Raw genomic sequence first — 24,110 nt, forward strand, 5'->3', positions numbered from 1 at the left:
AACTGTCCCATCTTTCTTTCCTTCCATTACCTTAAATTTTCACCCATCTGTCACATCCAGTACGTATTCACACCCATCACACACTCTGCCACTAGACTCTAGAACAGCCAGCCACCAATATACTCATTCACCCAACCACATTTCATCCACTCACCATTCACACCTTCTCTCCCCAACATACCTGTGCACCCACTGCTCCCTGGATGTCACCACCACCGTCACCCCTGTCCATCATGCACCCAGATTGTACTGGGGGTGCCCCCCACATTCCCATGCGTCAACTCCTCACCCAGTCTACTCGATACATACACACCATGCATCCATTCCTCACTCATTCAAGTGCTGTCCCCACAATCTACTCTCCCAATGCTGGGGCACTCAGGTAGCCCTTATATGGAGTCTGTTCTCTTCCTCCTGTACCCTACATTCCTTTAACATGTGGTATGCAATGTTTAGTTGCTGCCTGCCACTAACCCACATACTCAAGGTGGCTGTTTTTCATTGGTGCTGTGTGTGTAGTTTGTGAACTGCTTTGTATGAATGGTACTATATTAAAACAATTTATTAAATTAAAACTGCATTTTTTAATACATGAACTATTCTTATTTAAAATAAACCACAGCTTTTCCTCTTCCTGAGACAGTCAGTGGACAAGCAGAACAGATTTAAGAATCTATTGCAAAAGAAAGCAGAACCTAAAGAGCACACATTTAGATTTAAAGTATCCTTATCATAGCAATTGGATGGGACTTTTAGTCTGACACTCCTCATTTTGTATGGATTCCTGAGTCTGTCTCTTGTGATGCCTTAGTAAGATAAGATTCTGACAGAATGGAAGAGTACAAAGAGTCCAACAACTCCTTAACAAGGCATTTCAAAAACATCCATTAAAATGAGATTTATTTATGCATGGTGTTCTTGACCATGCATTCAGACTATAGGTCACAGGGTGATCAGAGTGTTTGCCTGTTGCAACATGCTGTTTCTGCTTGACATTTATACAATTCTCTCTATAGTTACAAGTTGGGATTAAAAAAAAAAATCCAGTTATGTCAGTTTAAAGGAAAAAAAGGTCGGAAAAGTTTCATTAACGATTAAACTAAGAGTTAGCCTTTCCTATGAAGGTTTCCACTGGAGTTTCTCTTTTAAAATTATTTTATTCAGACCAGACAGATGGAGCCACCAGCCTCACTGACAGGAATGTCCAGTTCTGCTTATACATCAACCTGACTGCCCAAGTTTCTACTGGGTCTGATCTACATCAGTCTTTTATTATATAGAATCTTCAGGCAAGAGACAATGGACCCAATTCTACTCTTCCATCAGGGCAATTCTACTGACATTACTCACTGAGTTGCACCAGTGTAACTGAGATCAGTATTTGGCCTACAAAGAATAACCTGCGGGAAGTGGCGTGGGCTGCAGGGACATTCTGGCCACCACTTTCTGTAGCTCCCATTGGGTGGGAAAGGTGAACCGCGGCCACTGGGAGCTGTGGGTGGCCATGTAAACGTAAACAAACTGTCTGGTGGCCCGCCAGCGGATTACTTTGCTGGGTTGTGTGCAGCCCATGGGCCGCAGGTTGCCCACCACTGGTTAAGAGTCACATGCTATGGAAAAGAGGATGGGATTTGAAAAGCATCAGGAAGTCATTTGAGAAGAGGCTTTTTCCAAACAGTGGGAAAGAATGTGGGGAAAGGATTTACCGACAGGGACCAGACCTGGAGAGGGGGACTGACAAATTGAGTAATCTGAGGTGATTAGAGAACTGACTGGAGAACAGGGTGATATTAAGACAGATGACAGGAGGAGAAAAGACAAATTCAGTGGAAGACCTTTAAGAGTAATATGGAGTTTTATATTTGAGGCTGCAGTGGACAGGAAGCCAATGAAAACCATGAGTCTGAGAGTGAAGTGTTCCCACATACGAGCTACAGAATTTTTGGACATAAGAAGGGACGCAAGATTTATTCATGATGAAAAGTTAAAATGCTGTGGGAACCTTTCATTTAGTGTAAATAACTCTTTCTGTAGCCTCAGTTTCAGGACTCTATTACTGATATAAAGAATTTTAATAAAAGAGAGAGAGAGAGAGAGAGGATACCATATTTGTGTGGAGCACAGGTAAATCTGGGACTAAAATGAGTAAGTCCTCCAATGTAAGGGAGATTTGAGAGAGTTTCCCTTCTAAACAAGGTCCATAATCTGTCTCTTCAGTGACCAAGAGGACAATTTTTCCCTAAGCACCAGTGGCTATAGGAGTAAAACAGATACTCACTGGAACATGCAGTAAAGCTTTTGCATCAGTTTTCTTCATACTATTTTCCACCAGTGGGACATGTTCAATCTTCCCACTTTGGGCAAAGAGTAAGTGTGTTCCTGGGGGCAGAGGAATTGAATCTGGTCGAACAGAGGGCCCAATAACAACAGGAGGAGCAGCTGTGCTCAGACCTTGGTGACAGATGACAAAAAGCCAATGAAAAATTCAGTTCATACAAATACAGGAAAGTAAGCCATTATCTTCAATGCATAAATTACAAACATCTTAGAAAGAAATAGCACTATAAATGGATAGTAACAAGGAAGGTAGTACAACAGATATTTTACAGCTTCTGAATTTTTCTTGCACGTGCTGGTGCAATAGAGTGTGTTATAGCTAAGGCTGTGAGTTTGTCACAGAGGTCACGGATTCCGTGCCTTTCTGTGACTTCTGTAGCGGCTGGTGTGCCTGGCTCAGGGACAGCTCAGGCAGCCCCTGTGCCAGTCGTACTGGCAGCTGCTGGGGCAGTCTGGGCCACTGCACTCCCCCTCGCCAGCCAGCAGCAGCAGAATCTGGGTGTGGGAGGGGGCAGGGGTACAGGACGGGGGGAGGTGGGCTCTGGGCGGCACTTACCTGGCCCCGGAAGCGATGACATCCCCCTCGCTCAGCTCCTAGGTAGAGGAATGATCAGGCAGCTCTGTGCGCTGCCTCTACCCAAAGCGCTGGCTTTGCAACTCCCATTGGCCGGGAACTGCAGCCAGTGGGATCTGCGGGGGCAGTGCCTGCGTGCTTTCACCCACCCCCAATCCCTCCGTCCCCCTCAGCACCTGCGCCACCCTCCCCGCACTAAGTTTTAGTCAGGGGTATTTTTAGTAAAAGTCACGGACAGGTCACTGGCCGTGAATTTTTGTTTACTGCCTGTGACCTGTCCATGACTTTTACTAAAAAGGCCTGTACTAAAACAGAGCCTTAGTTATAGCCCTCAAGAGGTTTAGCAATGGGCATGCTCCCACTGAAATAGCACAACTCTGCAATACTCCAGTGCAGCGCTGCACCTATATGGTATACCAGAATCCACTGAAAATAGATGCTACAACAATTTAAGAGATACCCGTAGAAGAGAGAAATACTTGAGCAACTTACATGGGGGTCGGATTCCTGGTCCAGTTCTGGTGCCATCGATCTCATTACCATCCCTATCCACACACCAACAATAGCCAGTGCTAGAATGGCATTGAGTTGGTTGATAATTCCCATGCTCATCACACTGAGGAACAAACTGACCAATGGGTCTAGGCCTTTGTGAGTAGGAAGAACCCCCACTAGCCAAAGCTTGTTCTTGTTCACGCTGACATTTAGTTTTCTCCAGTTCTGCAAAAAAATAATGCAATGAATATATTTTATTTTATTTTATATACCTGACCAGCTACAGCATCCTAGTGCAGCAGAATATGGTAAGAGTATTCCAGACTCCAGCCTTTAAAGAAAGTTTTTACTATTACAAGTCCTGATGTCCTATCTGAAAAGATAAGGTATTGTAACTTCAATGATAACCTGACAAATGGAAGTGTGGCACATTTATCTCAAAACAGATTTCACAATCAGTGTTAAAAGTGTAACTTTGTGTAGTCTGAGACCATGAGCAAATGCTAGATTTTAATACTTTATGTATTCATTCTGCCTGTACATCGTTACCCTAGAATGGAACTTCACTCCTCCAGGAGAAGGCAGCATAATGTGTAAGCAATTTGCAACACCCCCTCACCCCCAGAATTGCAGCTAACTAGCTATGCTATACAGTAGATGTAATTTTTTTTGCAGCTCTAAAGGGGGACTCTCCCTTCAGATCCACAAGAGCAAGTCCATGATAAGCAGCAGAAATTACAAGTTCTCTGCAGAAGCCAGAAAGAGTAGTGCCTCCTTATGGCTTTATGTGACAAGCAGGGTGACATCCCTCTGGTATCTGCAAAGATAGTGTGGTCTGGTCCAAAAGGGGAGTGGGGGGAGAGAAGATATAAACAAGGGATGTGGGGTGGAGATATCATAGGATTAGATTCTACTGTCTTGTAAATGTGTTGAAAAGAAGGACATATCAGGCAGAACAGATACACAGTAACTCGTCAATTAAAGTCGTCCCGCTTAACGCTTGTTTTGTTGCTGATCAGTTAGAGAACATTTGATTTAAAGTTGTGCAATGCTCCACTCTTACACTGTTTGGCTGCCTGCTTTCTCCACAGCTGGCTGCCTCTCTACTGCCCCCACCACCCAGCACCTTCTACCCGCTGGAAGATTCCTGGATCACCACCTTCCCCCTCCTCCTGCCCATGGCAATCAGCTGGCTTACGGTGTTTTGGAGGCAGGAGGGAGGAGTGAGGACTCAGCGTGCAGGCTGCCCCTCCCTCCCGAATGCCGCAAACCAGCTGATTGCCCCGGGCAGAAGGGAGGACTCGGCGTGCCTCCTCCCTCGCTCCCCTGCCTCCTGAACATGGCAATCAGCTGGCTTGTGGCGTTTAGGAGGATGGGGGGAGGAGCCAGGATGCAGCATGGGGAGGAAGTCGGGGGGGGGGGAGAGAAGAGGCAGGTCAAGGGTAGGGGCTTGGGGGAAGGGGTGAAGTGGGTGGGTTGAGGGTTGAGCCCTCCGCCCCTGGTACTTGCAGAGTAGGGGAAGCTGCCCTGGAACCTAACCCCCCTATTTACATTAATTCTTATGGGGAAACTGGATTCGCTTAACATCATTTCACTCAAAGTTGCATTTTTCAGGAACATAACTACAACATTAAGGGAGGAGTTCCTGTACCAGTCTAGAAATTGATGACATGCAGCAGCCCCATGACCTGTGGAGATCTGTTAATAAAGAGGTCACAAAGGAACCATCACCATTCTATATGATTAGGAGGGTTGGGCACAGTCCTCTGAAGAACAGGTTTTCCAAAAGACATCACAAAATTGGCTTATGAAAAAATATACTGTAATCATATACCTCATGAAACAGGGAATAGTAGCATGGGAGGAACACCAACTTTTCCTTTGACCTGCCCTTCAGCATAAACAAACTCAAAACATACAGACAAATGACTTATGTCTCCAGACACAACTGACTGGATTAGTGTTATCTTACTTTGAAGGTCCCTGCAGCGTTTTGGGAGGGAGGGAGAGAGAGAGAGAGATCAGCTGTGACTGCACATCCCCTACCTCCTTTCTCAGCCTGCAGAACCAGTTCTCCAGCCAGCCAGCAACAACCACTATGAACTGTTTGATGATAAGGTTTAACATCACCACTTCCATTTATTTGTTTGTGTTTTACACCATACAACAGCCTGGCAGGGAACAATGACAGTAGAGCAGGCTCTGCAGATGACACAGCTCATTTGTATGGTTTTTACAGTCACACAGATACAAACCTTAGATTTAAAAAAATAAATAAATAAAAATATTTAAACCAGTTATGCAAGGACAGGCTTGGGACACATCTCAGACACCTGGACAAAATTAAAATAGGGAAATGCAAATATCTGGAGAACAGCTCAGCATCTCTAAACAACTGAAATATTTGGCCTCGGCTCTATGGTGGGTGGTGAAGTACACTGAGACAAGGTAGAGCACAGATTTTTAAGGAACACTATAGAGCTAATATTTTGTGTGTGTTTGAAATGATCATCTTCCCAGCAATGCATTATAAAAAAGCAGGGAATGCAGTAATTGGCTCGTTTGCCCACACTGCTTGTGTTTTTTAAGAGGTCATGTTCTGTGTATAGCATTCTCCAGTGAAAGCTGAGGGTGTACAGCAGCTGGAGGCCAGCCAGCCACTTTTTTCTACTGTTCTAGGGTTTTAAAAGGAAACTATTATCCATCCAAATTATCTTTGTGAGAAGGCATCAGCCCCTCCTTCCTCCAAAAACAAATATGAATCCCAGAGGTTGGCCATTGCTCCTCACTGCCCCAAGAATTAATTACCAAATAGTGTAATAGAAATTCAGTATTGACTGAGGCTAACAAAACTAAATCAGCAGTTATTTTATTAACAACTTAAATTTCTAAATATAAATCAAGAGAATGAATACATTTTTAAAAGGAGTTAGCAATTACGTATTATAGAAAGGAATGCATGCACTCTAATTGTAATCTGGTTGTTACATAAAACAGTCTTACTACAGCTAAATAGAAATGTCACAAGGATCTTGGAGTTAACATATGTATATGAACTTAGTTACAAGGATACCTTCCACGCTAGTTATAGGAAAGTAAAAAACGAGATGGCAAAACCCACAGCAAAATGGTAAATTGCAAGTTACTCATGACTACCAATTTAAGTCCCAATCCTGCAAATATTTATACGTGTTCAACTTTACTTAAACAAGCACATGCATAACTGTTTGCAGGATTAGGACTTGAGGCAAATATTGCAATCAGAGCCATGTGGGCAGATCCTGAAACTCCATACAGTCACAAAGCGCTGCTCATGTGGCTCCAATTGAAGGACTGAGGCCTTAATTTTGACAATTCCTTTCCGATAGCTAGTTAAGAAGAATGTAAATGTTAAGAATGAAAGTTTCCAAAACACATCTGCAGAGTTCTCATGAACCGAAGCCATAGTCAACTGATAAGAGTTTACAAAAATATTTATATAAGAGAAGCCCAAGCAAAATAATTTCACTTTCATCACATAGACAGGCAGCTATAGTAAAGATACTTTTTATATAACCATAGCAGTTCACCCTGCAGTTTTGTTAAGTCTCCTTGACACAAACAACCCCCCCCCATGCTTTATTTGCTATTGCAATGCTAGGGATCAATCTTGCAAATGTCTGTTTATGCAATTAGTCCCAATAAAGTCAATGGGATTACTCACATAAGTAACAGTTTATTGGATCAGACATCTAGTTTCCAGACTCTGGAGCCCATGGCTTTTTTAAACTTTTAAAGTCTTAGCCTATATTTATAAAGATACAGAAGACAACTAAACACCCAATTCCCACTGCTTTTCAATGAGAGTTGAGTGCCTTTGAAAATCATCCTCCTACTCATTTGTGCTACCTGCTCTATGTGCATATTTATATTTATGGATTTGTGTTAAGCTTTCAGTTCCATCCAACTGTCTATAGGTTATCTTGAGATCTATTCTTTCATTCTTGTAAACAGCCTACTTTAGATAAATATTTTTATTAAAAATCTGTGAACAGGAATAAAATCATCATCAGCATATGCATTCTATACTGAGCGCACACATTTATTTTGGCTAGTCTTTCACCCTTATTCTCATCCTTCAACTCATAATGCTTACTTTAGCTCATATTACAACATACATATAAAAATTCACCAGTACCATCACCACCAACCAAAAAAATGAAATCCTACAACTACAAGCACTCATCACTTTGCTTTTACACTGGACTTCTTTCCCCTCTTTTGTAGTTTGAATTGTAAGCAGGGCTGTGTATTAATTGCAGTTAAGTCACACGATTAACTCAAAAAAATTAATCGTGATAAATCACAGTTTTAATTGCACTATTAAACAATACAATTCCAATTGAAATTTATTAAATATTATTGGATTTTTTCAACGTTTTCAAATATATTGATTTTAATTACAATACAATATACAAAATAGACAGTGCTCATTTTGTATTTATTTTTTATTACAACTATTTGCACTGTAAAAATGGCAAACAAAAATAATAGTATTTTTCAATTCACTTCATACAAGTACCATAGCGCAATCTATTTACTGTGAAAGTGCAACTTACAAATGTAATTTTTTTGTTCCATAACTGCACTCAAAACCAAAACAATGTAAAACTTCAGATTCTACAAGTCCACCCAGTACTACTACTTGTTCAGCCAATCACTAAGACAAACAAGTTTTTTTAAATGTACGGGTGGTAATGCTGCCCGCTTCTTATTTACGTCAACTGAAAGTTAGAACAGGCATTCGCATGGCACTTTTATAGCCAGCATTTCAAGGTATGTACGTGCCAGATATGCTAAACATTCATATGCCCCTTCATGCTTCAGCCACCATTCCAGAGGACATGCTTCCATGCCGATGATGCTCGTTAAAAAAATAATGCATTTATTAAATTTGTGGCTGAACTCCTTGGGGGAGAATTGTATGCCTCCTACTCTGTTTTATCCACATTCTGCAGTATATTTCATGTCATAGCAGTCTCGGATGATGACGGAGCACATGTTGTTCATTTTAAGAACTCTTTCACTGCAGATCTGACAAAACGCAAAGAAGGCAGCAATGTGAGATTTCTAAAAGTAGCTACAGCACTTGGTCAAAGGTTAAGAATCTGAAGTGCCGTCCAAGTCTTCTAAAAACAACACTGATGCGAAAACTACAGAAATTGAACTATCAAAGAAGAAAATCAAATCAACCTTCTGTTGGTGGCATCTGACTCAGATGATGAAAATTAACCTGCCAAGGCCCCAGGCCTTACTGAACACTCACAAATGAATAGTTGGAAACCAGTCTGGCTTACCTGTGGGTTCATATAGTTAAAATTGATATTAGTGATATAAGAATGTGTGTAGTGTTTAGAATGTATGGAATGCTTGGAGGGTGCTGTTTATAATACTTACAATATGTCCCATGCTATAAAGATAATGCTTAAGTGTTTGCGCTATAACTGTAAAATATTTGTTCAGAAACTCTAACTCACCAAACAGGAAAAAAAAACTTCATGTAATGCAAAATGCTAGATTCCTACAGAAGGTGTTACCTCCTGCCCATCAGGAAGGACTGCTGAATCCAAATGGGCCATTGTGGAACAAAGACTTTGTCGATTGCTCCCCCCACCCACCCAGGAAGAGTTCTTCCATCAGCTTGGGCTCTAGGGAAATGGGGATAAAAAACTCTCACTAGAAGGTCTCTGTATGCTATCTGGACTCTGATGGGCAGAGATATCTAAACATATGCAAGAGATCCCCAAGCAAGTTGGCTTGGGCTAGCCTCAAAAGACAAAAAAGCTTGCTTATTAAAGAAACTTCTATAACCTTTTGAACTTAAGACTGTATCTTTGTGCATGTATGCTTACCTGCTTTAAACTTGTGAATAACTAGGGTAACTAGATGTCCCGATTTTATAAGGACAATCCCGATATTTGGGGCTTTTTCTTATATAGGCTCCTATTGCCCCCCACCACCTGTTCCAATTTTTCACACTTGCTGTCTGGTCACCCTATAAACAACTCATTTTTTCTTCCTAATTAATAAACCTTTCGTTAGTTTATTACAGGTGTGGCTACAAGCATGGTCTTTTGTGTGAGATCTGAGGCGCAAAATGACCTGGGGTGAGTGACTGGTCCTTTGAGACTAGGAGTAACCTGAATATTGCTGCAATTTTTGGTGTAAAGCAACCATCTATCACAGAGGCATGCTTGCCTGGGGTGACAAGATAGACTGGGGAGCCAAATGGGACTGCCTGTGACTCCATATTAAGGCTGTTACAGTGCTTTGTTATAACATACCTTACCTGAAAGATACAGGGCAGGATGAGAGAACATAAACCATGAGGTATTTAGGAATTGTAGCTGGTGGTGGCTATAACTATCCAATCAAGTTTGCTTCACTATGGAAAACAAACAGAAAAAGAATGAAGTGAGGAGGCTCTGGAGATTGTAGAACGTGAACAGCTCCTGCAGGGAAGACCCTGAGACCAAGGGAGCTGTGATCTAGAGAGAAGCCGAGGGAGCAAGAGGCTCTGAGGAAACCTCGATGGAGTTTGAGCCTAGAGGCCATGTCAGAAGGCTAACATCTAGCTAAGAAGAAAGATGAGAACAGCCTGGGATGGAAGATGAGCTCCAGCTGTAAGACAAACATGAGAGTTAAGTATGGACTGTTATGTGGTGATGGACTTTATTTTGGGACCCTAGAGGACTGTTAGGACCCATTTCTGTTATTAAACTGGCCCCAGATAGGGGTGGTGTTAATACAGCAATTGTTTTATGTGAAATCCTGTGCATAGTTCTTAGGGGGCTAAAAGGGGCAGGGTACCTGTAAACAGAACCCAGCCCCGCCCCACAGGAGGGGGCGCTCAGCAAACAGTCACTTTGTTACAGGGCCTGTATCCTGGAGCACAGTGACCTTGAAAAGGACTTAAAAAATCACAAAAAGAACAGGAGTACTTGTGGCACCTTAGAGACTAACAAATTTATTTCAGCATGAGCGTTTGTGGGCTATAGCTCGCTTCTTCGGATGCATAGCAGTAGACAAGTAACTGCATATGAGCTCCCAATGTGATGATGCAGCTAGAAGGGTAAGTAGGATCCTTTTATGTATAACTAGGGAAACGTCATGGATTGCAGAGGCAGTATTACCTTTGCACATGGCACTGGTGAGACCATACTGGAATGCTCTGTCCCATTCTGGTGTCAACACTTCAAAAGGGAAGTTGAAAAATTGGAAAAAGGCTCAGAAAAGAACTACAAGAATAATTTAAAGTCTGAAAAAAAATCTGTTACAGAGAGATATCGAAGATGTTCAATCTATTTAGTTTATCCAGAGAAGCTTAAATGGTGATTCTACCAGTACCTACATGGGGAAGGAGATTTCTGATGTTAGATGCCTCTTTAATCAAGCAAAAATAGCATAATGAGATCCAATGTTAGGAAGCTGAAGCTAGACAAATTCAGACTAGAAATAAAGCATATATTCGTAACAGTGAGGGTAATTAACCAGTGGAACATCTTACCTCGGGCTGTGGTGGATTCTCCATCACTGGAATTCTTGTAAATCAAGACAGAATGTCTGTCTAAAAGATATGCTATAGCTCAAACAGCAGTTATGGTCTTGATGCAAATACTACTGGGTGATGTAGAAATTCTTGGTGAGGTGGCTTGTGTTATGAAGAAAGTCAGACCACATGGTCTTAGTGATGCCTTCTGGCCTTGAAGTCTATGGGTACCATCCACACTACCCGCCGGATCAGCGGGTAGCAATCGATCTATCGGGGATTGATTTATCGTGTCTCCTCTAGATGCGATAAATCGATCCCTGAATGCGCTCCCGTTGACTCCAGAACTCCACCGGCGAGAGGCGGAAGTGGAGTTGATGGGGGAGCTGCGGCCGTCGAACCCACACCATGAGGACGGGAGGTAAGTCGAAATAATATATGTCAACTTCAGCTACGCTATTCCTGTAGCTGAAGTTGCGTATCTTACATCGACCCCCCTTCCCCCAAGTGTAGACCAGCCTTATGAATGTATAAGAATGACCTTCCTACAGCAAGAGCTGTTTAATTTTTGTTCCATCACACTTTCCCGCATCCATGTCATTTTCAATTTATTTCAAGTTCCACAGTATATGGGACATCTTCCTCCCCTTAGTCACCCATCAAAAGTGATTATGCACTGGCTTTGTAATCATGCCAAATTCAGATAGTCAGTTTTATAAGCCATTAAAATATTTTCAACTTCTGATCTACCAACTCAATCACATTTTCATTCTCAAATGGAAACTACAGAAAATGTTTTTATATCGTGCCCCGAGTCATTATGTAATCTCATAGTTATTTTATGTTTCTTGTTTGGACAGTTCATTCTGGGTACTACAAGAAACTACACTGGGATTTTCAATTGCTAGTCCTGAACAGTCTCAAAGAACAGGTTAAAAATGTCAACATTAAAATCTCACTCCTATTAATCAGTTTACCTGTATTTGTAGTGATATAATACAAACAGTAAACAGACTAATGCTGTCAATGCATTTCTCATATGAAAGAGATTATACACATCACTCTTTTGGCCTTGAGAGGAAAACCTTGTCTGTGTTTCTGGGACCTTGAAGTAAAAATATGATTTAGTGGCCATAGCTCCCAACCCAAGAATCTTTTTTTTTTTTTTCCCCCTGTTTAGTAAACATAGCCTCTGGGGTTTGCAGGCATGGGAGGGCTCAGACATCTGTTTCTTTTTTAACTGAAAAAATGAAGCGTGAGGAAATAATGAAGTTCAGACATTCTTAATAGCTGCTGGAATGTCACTGCTCACATCAACTCTTTCATTAACAAGGTGGCTAAGTTTGGAATGAATGTGAAATTCCAGACAATTTCCAACAACTACTTCTGAGAGAAGATTTACCATGTACTGGTTAAAAAAAAAAAAAGAAAAAATGCATAAAACAGATTGTTACTCATTGTATGGAACCCATAATTCAAGATTAATTTTGTATCAAGGAGAATAAAGGCTGCATAAAGCAACATTTTGTCTATTAGATTCAACAGATGCTTAGTTCTGAATCTTGATGCTTATTAGTAAAGTTCAGCTCTAAGTTCAAACTTTGTGGCTTGGGCCCATCTCTACTTGTCAGTTTAATTGTTTCAAGAGGCCCATTTCAGCAGTAGCTAGACTCACTTTTTTGTGATAAAAAAATCATAAGCAGCCAGTTGTATAAGCTGCTGGGAAGACTATATGTAGCAAGGACTGATTAATTAGTCGAATGAAAATCTCCAAGCTGATAGCTATCTGGAGAGATACACCTCTATCCCGATATAACGCGACCTGATATAACACGAATTCCGATATAACACGGTAAAGCAGTGCTTGGGGAGGGGGGTGGCGGGGGAGAAGGGGGTCTGCGCACTCCGGTGGATCAAAGCAAGTTCGATATAATGCAGTTTGACCTATAACATGGTATGACTTTTTTGGCTCCCAAGGACAGCGTTATATCGGGGTAGAGGTGTATTAGTGAGTTAGTTTAGGTCAATGAGATCTCATCTTGATATGGAAGAAGTAGGAGGGAAAAAGCCTGGATAGATAGTAAATTTGGATATAGTAGATCCTCACTAAAATACTCCAACTGGGAGACGCACTGTGGAGCACCACATATTAAAAGTCAGCCAATAAAGTGAACAAAGCACAGTTATAAAAATAAATCTGGACATGCACTTGAGCCACTTTTAACAAGTATATTTTGGTTTTAATTATTGATAAAACTTCATAAAAGTAATGAAGTTTTAGCGATATGAAGCCTCTCTACAGCATCTGCTACTATCCCTCTGTTGAAGAGTGGAGTAACCACAAGTTTTTTGTGAGAATTACCAGCGTTGCAGCTTAGTGAAGTGAGAAGTAGTAGAGTTCTACTGTATTCCAATCAGACTTAATTCACCTGCAAAGGATAAGTTTCTTATCTACCAATCAGTTTTTGTAATCAAATTTTATGCACTAAACTAATTTGATGCTGGTGGTTTAGGTATGTCCCTAATTCATAGCAGAAGTCATAAGAAAAAAAACAAACTAGAAACATAAAAAGTTTAATGAACTTTAGTAGATTCTCAGCCCTAAAAACACTAGGTACTAAAAACTCTACCAGCTATTATATTACCATTAACATTGTTTTAGGATAGATCCATACACAGCAAGATATTTTACCTTGAAAGTGGAAGGTCAAGTAAGGTACAGGACTCAAAAAAAATTATGATTACCAGCCAAACAAATAGGGTATTAAACTCAGCAGATTTAAGGTGCAGCTGGAGTACTAGGCACTTGGGACCAGATTTTTAAAAGCATTTAGACAAATTCCACAAAGAAATACAGTAGAAGTCATCCTACATAGCATAAAAATATTATGAAGCTACTACTATATACTAAAAGTCACTTTGTATTAACCATAATAAATTAAAACAAAGGTTTAGTATACGTTTGTTTTATGCAGTAAATAATAAACTTTTAACAGTGCAAACACGTTATTATATTATATATATATTCAGATGAAATTCAATATATTCTTAAAACTAGGCTTTCTGCATAACATTAATTTGCCAGCTTCAACTGGTTCTGCTGTAACAAAGGGGATGCAACAGATGTCAAAGCAATATTTCTACATCTGTGATTCATGGAAAAATTTAGAATCTTTAAATTTCAATTTGGTTTCAAATTACCTAAAAGTTCCTTCTAAGGCAAAAACTCAGTTCTCATCTTCAGGTTAGTTTGAGAAATACTTAATAAGGCAAGAAACACTATATAAAACTTTCCATCTATACACATAGGTATTCATGCATGAAAACTAAGAATACTGAAACACTGGCTTAAAAGGTGACAAAAGCTAGAGCTTCAGAATTAATGCTGCAAATCTGGCTTCAATCTGCTCCAGTGAGTTTAGTTAGTACAGAAAAGTCTACAAATATTGGACGATTTGACATACCATATGTGCTGTTAAGGAAGAGTTAAATAAATATGATCCACAAACATAAAATATCACTACCTCACAACAGCTTTTTACTGGTGTGCTGCAAATGCCTCTTTTGCCTCAGTGATGAGACATTAAGCACTCAGTTCTAAAGTTTTGACTTTTAGGGCAACTAGGAAATACAGGGGGAAGACCCCCTAAAAATTAAGCTACAGCCATAATATAGTATGTCATGTAAGTACACCTCTGGGCAAGCTTTAAAAAGTTGAGGGCTCTAAAAAAAAATCATATTGTCAATTGCATAAAGATTTTGACATTTTGCTTTGTGCTGTACTACAGAAATGTATAAATAGAAAGAACCATTCTTTCAAAAACGTTTCATAAGTAGTACTAATAAGAGGCAAGCTTCAAATGGCTTAGAGATTTGATGAACTACCCAAGTATGTTCATCTGAAACTCTTGGGTCTGTCAAGTTGACCATTTTGGGCCAGATTGTCCAGTAGTATAAACTGGTATAGCCTAAACAAAGCCAGTGGAGCTGCAAGGATTTACACAAGCTCAAATTCTAGACCCAAGAACAGGAAGAATGGTTCTCATAGTTATTTCAACACTTCTGTTTGGAATGTGAAGAAACAGATGAGGTAAAAACAGTTGTCTACAATTTCAAATCTTAAGAAAAGTTTGGCAAATTTTGGGTTCGTGTTTGGGTCAGTTTTTATTTGACCGGAACTGCCGTTTTCTAGTAACTACTGTCCATATGCAGCATTTTTATCGTAAAATGTCTGGAAAGGTTTGTAATGTAATTTAAATGAAAAGTGACAAATTATTTATAGAATTAATGCAATACCATTTACAATAACAAATCTGAAACCAATACGCCTGTTTCCTCCACTAATGCAACCTGAGAGCCATGCAGTAACAGTGTAACATGTTAATATACCTACTGGACAGCTTGTCCCATCTGAATAAAAGTTGTTAATACCTATAGGGCAGTAGGCAGGAATAATTCTTTTTTCCTCATTAGCTGTATTAATTTTGACATATGTGAATGAAAACAAGTATTGCAAATTACACAAACGCCTCACAAGGACAGGAATAATTCTAGTAGCTGAAACATCTGGTTAAATAACTTTAAATAAAAATTGGATTGGCTGGAGAGCTATTATCCTAACAAAAAAAGAGAGTAGGTTTGTTTTGTTCAGACAGATAGATCCTTTTTCAGAACAGGTTATACCCATTGTTATGTCAAGACACTGACTTCCCTAAATAGGGACTAGAATCACTAGATCTTGCCCTGTTTACTGCAGAAGGAGTGAACATGTGTTCCTCCTTCCCCTTCATAACACAATGCATCAGTTGAAAGATAATACAATGAATACTCCCACAGATATCTACTTTAAATCAAGTGAAAACAGGGACAAGGGACCAGACACCAAGAGCCTATAAGACCTATCTGAAAGGTCATACATTTTAAGTACGCAACCAATGAGGGGATGGGGAGAAGGGGAACCTAGAAAAATATGGAGATGGGCTCCTTTGAAAAGTGAAGACACTACTGAATCATATTAACAGTAGGGCTTGATTTTCAACACCATAGGAGACAAAGATGGCACACTAAAGTGTGAATGCAATGGCATGCTGAATTGCTAGGTTTGTATGAGCAAATAGCCAGTTAAATGCCTAACTGACATTGTGTATACACAATTGTGGTATCAACCCACTACATACAGCCCTATTTATTTGACCTTTAGAAAATCTGGCCCTAAATACACTTAGGAGTATCAGAATGCTTAGACACTAGCCACTGATCAATTAAATATTACATTAAAACAATAAGGCTACTAATATTTTTTTGTTCTAGCGATGAAATAGGTTAAACGTTTGTCCTCTGATTCTTGAGCTTTATTTCTGGTCCCAAATTGAAGAACGGTAAAACTTTACCTCCTAACACACACTGGAAACCATCCCCACGATAACCTGCCTTACAGTGGCAACTGAAAGACCCAGGAGTGTTGTAGCAGAAAGCATCTGGATGACAGCGGTTCTGACGACATTCATCTACATCTGTAAAACAGAAAATCAAGCCAGATAATTTCTCATGATATACAATAGCTTATAGATCACAGTTAAGTTGTTCGTTTTAAGGTGCCAAAGTGGCTTAGGAGCGGAGGTCTCATTTTTCAAAGTGACTAACACCTAGAATCCTAAATTCCACTGACTTTCAATGGAACTTCAGCTCCTATGCCACTTCATTGCTTTTGAAAGTTTTACCCCCATATCTAGGTTAGGATTTGCTTTCCAGTGGTAAAGCATGCAAAATTTAAACAGAAAATTCTAAGAAAAAGCATTGTTGACAGTTTACTAACAGATACCTACCCACATTATTTAAAAAAATTCTGGATTTCTGAAGCAACAGATCTTTAGATTGGTGGACCCTATAAAAATGGTTAGGATTTGGCTGGCAAAGGTTCCAGCGCATACAATTATGGGAAGCCGCCACGGCCCTGCAGTCCAAGTAACGTGAAAAAAGCATGTTACTATCACAAATTCAGTGTGATAGGCATGGTGGGCCACATCCTCAACTGAAATAAACAGGCATTGCTCTACATTCATTTACACCAACTGAGGATCTGACCTGTTCTGTTTAGGTGACCATAAACTAAGAACTGTTTAAGATTATTGCAATTCTCCCATCAGAGCCAGGCTACTTATCAGCTTATCAACCTGGGTTACAAATGAGTGGGGAAAACATAAGGGTTGAATTTATGTCTATTAGGAGACCTATCAACCAAGACACTTTCTATTTGAAAATCGGAAATAAGTGATTTAAAAATCAAACCAAGGCAGGTATCAACTGGCTCACTAGCATATATAATAATCAGCAAAACTGTTCTAAATAAACAAATGGTGCGACGCACCTACACAGGAGTGTCCATCTCCAGAGAAGCCATCTAGACATGTGCAGATGTAAGAAGAGCTGTCAACATATACACATTGGGCACGCTGAGGAATATCACAATTGTGTGTGCCCATTGCACAATGGTTTATAACATGTTCAACAGCTGTAAGTTTAGATAAACACAAAATTAAAAATGAGATTTTACACATTTAAATTTTCCCTCTACTTAATCTGCAGCTAGAGATACATTTCAGAGAAAGAAAAACAATTTCTCAAAAGACATTAATTGCAAAGGAACCTTTGTTTTATTTATCAGTCTGTACTTACTTACATTATGTACCTTGCAGGACAAGGCCATTTTACAAATGAAGGGCTTCATTCTATTCACCACCTTGCAGGTTTGGGCCAAAAATGTGTTGTACTATGCCACAGAGAAGTCACCACACACACAAATCCTAGCATCCAAAAGATTTTTCCTTTCTGTAATTAACCAAGTAGTGGTTGACAAAATGTCAGGAAAATAACCTTGTATAGGCCTATCAACATGTTGGCTGAACTATCAGTCAAACATACTGGGAATAATTCAGTATCCCACTAAACTGTCCCAGGATTGTTGTCACTTGGCAACAGATGGGAGCTGTGACTCAGTAGGAGCCAAATACATTTGTAGATTAATGGGGAGAAATTTTGGCTAACTGCAGCAGCTATCACAATCTACTTACAGCTGTGTTTGCTATCACATTTCCTACAGTAACAACAGCTATTCCATGCCCAACACTACTTCTATCACTCTCCAGAACTTCCCGCTCCTACTTGTTGTGTCTAAGAGAAAGGGAAGAGGCAAAATAGAATTAAAATCAATTTTGAAATCCCCCTTGTCCCCAGAAATATTTGAATCTGCAACACGTGCAGCCACAGCAGCATTCTAACTGCTGGTGCATGAGTGCTCACCAAGAGCTACTCCTTCATGGGCTCTTTTCTAGAAGAGACAGGATGACTGGAGAGCAAGTTCTGAATTACTTCTCTCTCAACAGTACAGACATGTAGATTACAATGCTACCAGCAAACACTGCTGTCACAGCAAGATCTATGATGCGAGTCACTATATCTTCTTTTCCACATGGAAAGCCCTGGTAGAAAACCACTGACAGAGTTGGGATCATTTAGATTTGTTGCTCTATGAAAGTAAATTTTAGTATAGAGCCTCCCCGCCCCCATTTTATACTCTGGGCTGTATATCCAAAAACCCTCCTGACCTGCAGCCCACAATCTGAGCACAGCACCCATTTACAACCCTTTTCTCCACCTCTGATGGAATCAACAGCTTCTGATCAACAGCCTACGCCCAATGCCATATTAACAGCTTCATCATCAATGGAAAAACCTATTATGCAACAACTAACCTAAATATTCAGTAAAAATGGACACAACTCCAGTAACGCTGACATGCTAATAGGTCACAAGATTTTGGGAGTTTCATGCCACTTGCACTTAATACAAGTACTATGAAAGAGCTAAAGCTGAGTAAGAGCACTGCCTTGAAAGAGCAAGTTGAACAAGCACAAAAGAAGGCAACAGACACCTGCTTTGGTGCTTAGGGCTTGGCTACACTGGAGAGTTGCAGCGCTGGTGATGGGGTTACAGTGCTGCAACTCACTCTGTGTCCACACTTGCAAAGCACAGCCAGCGCTGCAATTCCCTGGCTGCAGCGCTGGCTGTACACTTGGTCTGCTTGGGGTGTAGCGATTCCAGCGCTGGTTATGCAGCGCTGGTCATCAAGTGTGGCCACCAAAAGCACTTTCATTGGCCTCCAGGGTATTAGGAGGTATCCCAGCATACCTTTTCAGCCACTCTGCTCATCATTTCGCACTCCACTGCCCTGGGCTCAGGTGACCCGCCCTTTAAATGCACCGGGAATTTTAAAAATCCCCTTCCTGTTTGCTCAGCCAGGTGTGGAGTGCAATCAATCAATCAGTGACCATGCCTCCACGCCCCAAACGAGCCCCAGCATGGAACACTTCCGAGCTGCAGGACCTCATCAGTGTTTGGGGTGAGGAAGCTGTGCAGTCACAGCTGCGCTCCAGCCGTAGAAATTATGATACCTATGGGCAGATATCAAAGTCCTTGCTGCAAAGGGGCCATGAATGGGACGCGTTGCAGTGCAGAGTTAAAGTAAAGGAGCTGCGGAGTGCCTATTGCAAAGCCCTTGAGGGAAACCGCCGCTCAGGAGCTGCCTCCACGACCTGCCGTTTTTACAAGGAGCTGGATGCCATACTTGGGTGTGACCCCACTGCCAATCCGAGGACCACGATGGAGAGTTCAGAGCAGGGAGAAGTGGGGGAGGGTGTAGAGGAAGCCAAAAGTGAGGCTACTGGGGCGGAGGGAGACACCCCGGAGTCCCAGGAGGCATGCAGCCAGGAGCTCTTCTCAAGCCAGGAGGAAGGTAGCCAGTCGCAGCAGCTGGAACTTCTTGGTGAAGAAGAAGCAGAGGAGTGGGTTCCTGGTAAGCAGCTTTTATTTTAAGGATGGAAATGTTTTGGGAGAGGAGCGGGGGGAGGGTTATGGCTGCATGCATGCATGCCGAGATGTGGAATAGCCCATTGATTTGGTCTATCACGTCTCGGTAATCGGCCTCGGTAATCTCTTCAAAAGTTTCAGCCAGAGTGTGGGCAATGCGCTTGCGCAAGTTTATAAGGAGAGCCACTGTGGTCCTTGTCCCAGTCAGGCTAACGCGCCCGCGCCACTGAGCCGCGAGGGGTGGGGGAACCATTGCTGCACACAGGCAAGCTGCATAGGGGCCAGGGCGGAATCCACATTGCTGTAGAAGACCCTCCCTCTCTTCCCAGCTAACACGCAGCAGTGATATATCTGGCAGTAGAAAATCCTGTTGAAAATGTAGGGATAGTGTTCAGTGCAGGTCCCCCCCAGCTGCTCTCTGCTTTCCCCAATGCACAGAAACCCCAATGAGCCATGACTCAAGCAGCTCCCCTTCCCAGAGGAGTAACTGCTGTGGCAATTGTGGGGGTGGTGTTCAGTGCACTTTCCCCCCAGCTGCTCTCTGCTTTCCCCAATGCACAGAAGCCGCAGTGAGTCCTGACTCAAGCAGCTCCCCACCCAGATGAGTCGCGGCAGAAACACTCACCCCATTACTCACCATGTCTTCGCTGCTGTGGCCTCTCTGTGCTATGTTTGCTATGTGTAAATGATGCTACAAATAGTCTACAAACTCCTTCACTGTGATAATAAACAACGTAGCCTCTGTATTAAATGTTTCTATTTCTGTTTTTTTTAAGTGTCCTTGAATCCTCCGGCCCTATCACAGCCTGCTGAAAAATTACAGAACTTGAAGCCCAAACCAAGGAAAAGCAAAGAAGATTTGGTGAAAGCAGTTATGAATCAGTATGCCAGAGTGAATAAAAGGCTGCAGGACTGGAGAGAGAAAATGCATCAGTGGAGGGAAACACAAAGTAGGAGAAAGGAATTGGCTACCAAGAAAAGCACAAAGCAGCTGATAAGCCTCCTGGCGCACCAAACAGACTGTATGCAGTCTCTCGTAACCAAGCAGGCAGATCAGTACCGTGCTAACCCCCGCCCCCCAAAGCTCTCTCCCTTGTGCCCCAGTGTTTGCTCAAAACCCCTTTCTCAAGCAGCCTGGTTCTTACCACCACCAACTGCCCCCAACACCTGTACATTCACCTACCAGCCCTGAGAACTATGACCCATACCCTATGCACTCAACCCCCATCACCATGCAGCATATTAATCCTGAAGTGCAGCAGGCATTGCACAGCAATCCAGGCAGGACATATTCAAACCTCTGAATGTACAGTTCAGCACCCTACCCTCCTGCCCTTTTATGTACTGTATTTTGAATAAATGATTTCTTGGCTTTTAAAACATTTTTTATTATTGCAGAAAGTGAAAAATACTGTACCCCAAGGGAAAAACAGGCACTGCAAATCATTTTAACCACTGCACTTCACACCCGTGCAAGGCACCAAACATTACTGTTGGCTTTCAGCCTCAAATTGCTCCCTTAAGGCATCCCTAATCCTGGAAGCCCTGTGCTGGGCCTCTCTAGTAGCCCCGCTTTCTGGCTGTGCAAATTCAGCCTCTAGGCGTTGAACCTCGGAGGTCCATTCCTCACTGAACGTTTCACCCTTCCCTTCACAAATATTATGGAGGGTAAAGCACGAGGATAACAGCGGGGATGCTGCTTTCCCCCAAGTCTAGCTTCCCATAAAGACACCTCCAGCGTCCCTTTAAACGGCCGAAAGCACACTCCACAGTCATTCTGCACCGGCTCAGCCTGTAGTTGAACCGGTTCTTGCTCCTGTCAAGCTTCCCTGTATATGATTTCATGAGCCATGGCATTAAGGGGTAAGCGGGGTCTCCAAGGATCACAATGGGCATTTCAACGTCCCCTACTGTGATCTTGCGGTCTGGGAAAAAAGTCCCGGCCTGCAGCTTCCTGAACAGGGCACTGTTCCAAAAGATGCGTGCATCATGCACCTTTCCAGGCCATCCTGTGTAAATGTCAGTGAAACACCCATGGTGATCCACAAGCACTTGGAGAACCACAGAGAAATACCCCTTCCGATTAATGTACTCGGATCCCAGGTGGGGTGGTGCCAGAATAGGAATATGTGTCCCATCTATCACCCCTCCACAGTTAGGGAAACCCATTTGTGCAAAGCCATCCACAATGTCCTGCACGTTCCCCAGAGTCACGGTTCTTCTTAGCAGGATGCGATTAATGGCCCTGCAAACTTGCATCAACACTATTCCAACGGTCGACTTTCCCACTCCAAACTGGTTTGCGACCGATTGGTAGCTGTCTGGAGTTGCCATCTTCCAGATTGCAATAGCCACCCGCTTCTCCACTGGCAGGGCAGCTCTCAATCTCGTGTCCTTGCGCCGCAGGGTGGGGGCAAGCTCCTCACACAGTCCCATGAAAGTGGCTTTTCTCATCTGAAAGTTCTGCAGCCACTGCTCGTCATCCTAGGCTTGCAGGACGATGTGATCCCACCACTCAGTGCTTGTTTCCTGAGCCCAAAGGCGGCGTTCCACAGTGCTGAGCACGTCTGTTACTGCCACAAGCAATTTAGTGTCTTGCACGTCAGGCGAATCAATATAATCGTCTGACTCCTCACTGTCACTTTGGAGCTGAAGGAATACCTCAACTACCAAACGTGATGTGCTGGCAACATTCATCAGCAAGGTCCTCAGCAGCTCAGGATCCATTTCTAACAGAAATCGCGCTGCAGACTCACAATGGCGCCAAACTGCTGGGATGTGTAGCGATGCACCACGGGGCGTTGGGACAGGAAGCGGAATGACCTGCACCCTTCCATCCCCTTCCCACAACCCACGGCACCAAAATGGGACAAGGTGCTCTGTGGGATAGCCGCCCACAATGCACCACTCCCAACAGTGCTGCAAATGCTGCAAATGTGGCCACACTGCAGCGCTGGTAGCTGTCAGTGTGGCCACACTGCAGCGCTGTCCCTACACAGCTGTACGAACACAGCTGTAACTCCCAGCGCTGCACAAATATAAGTGTAGCCATACCCTTAGATTTGCAGAGTGCTGACTCCCCATCCCTGGGGAAGGAGAAGGGAAGAAGAGAGCCACTGGATTTGTTTTCATCAGCGAGGTACTCTCCATTTTCCTTCCAGCCCTATACACTGCAGAGTGTATCTTTGCAATGCCTCTGCTAGAAAGAAAGGGAGAAACTGGGGATCAATGGAATTATGTCAGGGATGAATTTGGCCAGAGCTGGTCACCGGAAGTGCCACAAAGATTAACTTTATAGGTACATCCACATCACGCACTTCTTACAGAGATACGTAGAATACACACCTGGGTAGCCCTCTTTGCATAGGTACAAATAGCAGCATAGGCTGTGAGGCACTGCTTAAAAGATCTGCCTGAAGCCTGTGCGTATGTCCTCAGGCATATATCCTACATGGCTCTCTACAGTCCAAGCAGTGCCTTCCCTGCCTACATGGCTACTTTTAGTAGAGTGGTGTCCCGCTACCTCACAGCTACAGGAGCCTTCCCCTGCCACAGAGAAAAGTCTTGGACAGTGGGGGAAAAGGCTTCAGTAAATCCCTCCTCCAAGAACCTTTCCTCATCACAGTGAAAGGCTTTGGCATTAGGGAGCTACTGAAGTCTCTCTGCTGCCTCCTCCCTGTCAAAGCCTTTCACAGACAGAAGAAGCTACACACTGCAGTGTGGAGGCAGCTTGCTTTTCGCTATGGCATGTAGCTACATGTACCCCACTCTCTGCCAGCACTGGTGTTCAATGTAGACGCAGTCTATATGGGGGCTGGCAGAACAGGGCCCGGAAGGAAAAAGTGTTTCAGACTGAAGTGACAAAAGGGAGACAAGAAAAGATTAATTGTCCTTCCACACCTTTCCCTCTCCTCCTCCACCCTGAGATAGCGTAAGAGTCAAATTCCCCTTCCAGTATCCAATATTAGCTCTTCCACTGCCTGACCCTACCTTGTCTTTCAGGTGACTTTTCAAACTGAAGGGGGGCACACACAAAAGGAGGTGCGAACGGGTGGCACACCTTCCCTTTAAAATCATTCAATATTCACAAGACTGTCCAAAAAGAGTGTCATAAATTATTATACAAGTTGCATGATTTTTTTTTCAGTGTGCCTTCTGATTTTTAAACTCTTGGGGTTTTTAAATTTCTCCAGGGCAAGGCATCCAACCCCTAAAGAATCTATATAATATTAAACAGGATGAAAATTCCACATGGGAAATTAATCTGCCCACAAAGAAATCCACTTTAAACATGCATTCTGTACAAGCATC

The 24,110-nt window shown here is 42.5% G+C and overlaps 1 protein-coding gene across 1 annotated transcript in view; it reads right to left on the minus strand.

Moving 5' to 3' along the window:
* NID1 (nidogen 1) overlaps positions 1–24,110 on the minus strand; it is an 89,095-nt gene that overhangs the window by 18,331 nt on the left and 46,654 nt on the right. Inside the window, 4 exon segments of the mRNA XM_030556945.1 lie at positions 2,279–2,451; positions 3,404–3,631; positions 16,325–16,447; positions 17,302–17,445. Of these exon segments, the coding sequence (XP_030412805.1) occupies positions 2,279–2,451; positions 3,404–3,631; positions 16,325–16,447; positions 17,302–17,445 (668 nt within the window).

This window comes from Gopherus evgoodei, chromosome 3, assembly GCF_007399415.2.
Source record: "Gopherus evgoodei ecotype Sinaloan lineage chromosome 3, rGopEvg1_v1.p, whole genome shotgun sequence".
NCBI lineage: Eukaryota > Metazoa > Chordata > Testudines > Testudinidae > Gopherus > Gopherus evgoodei.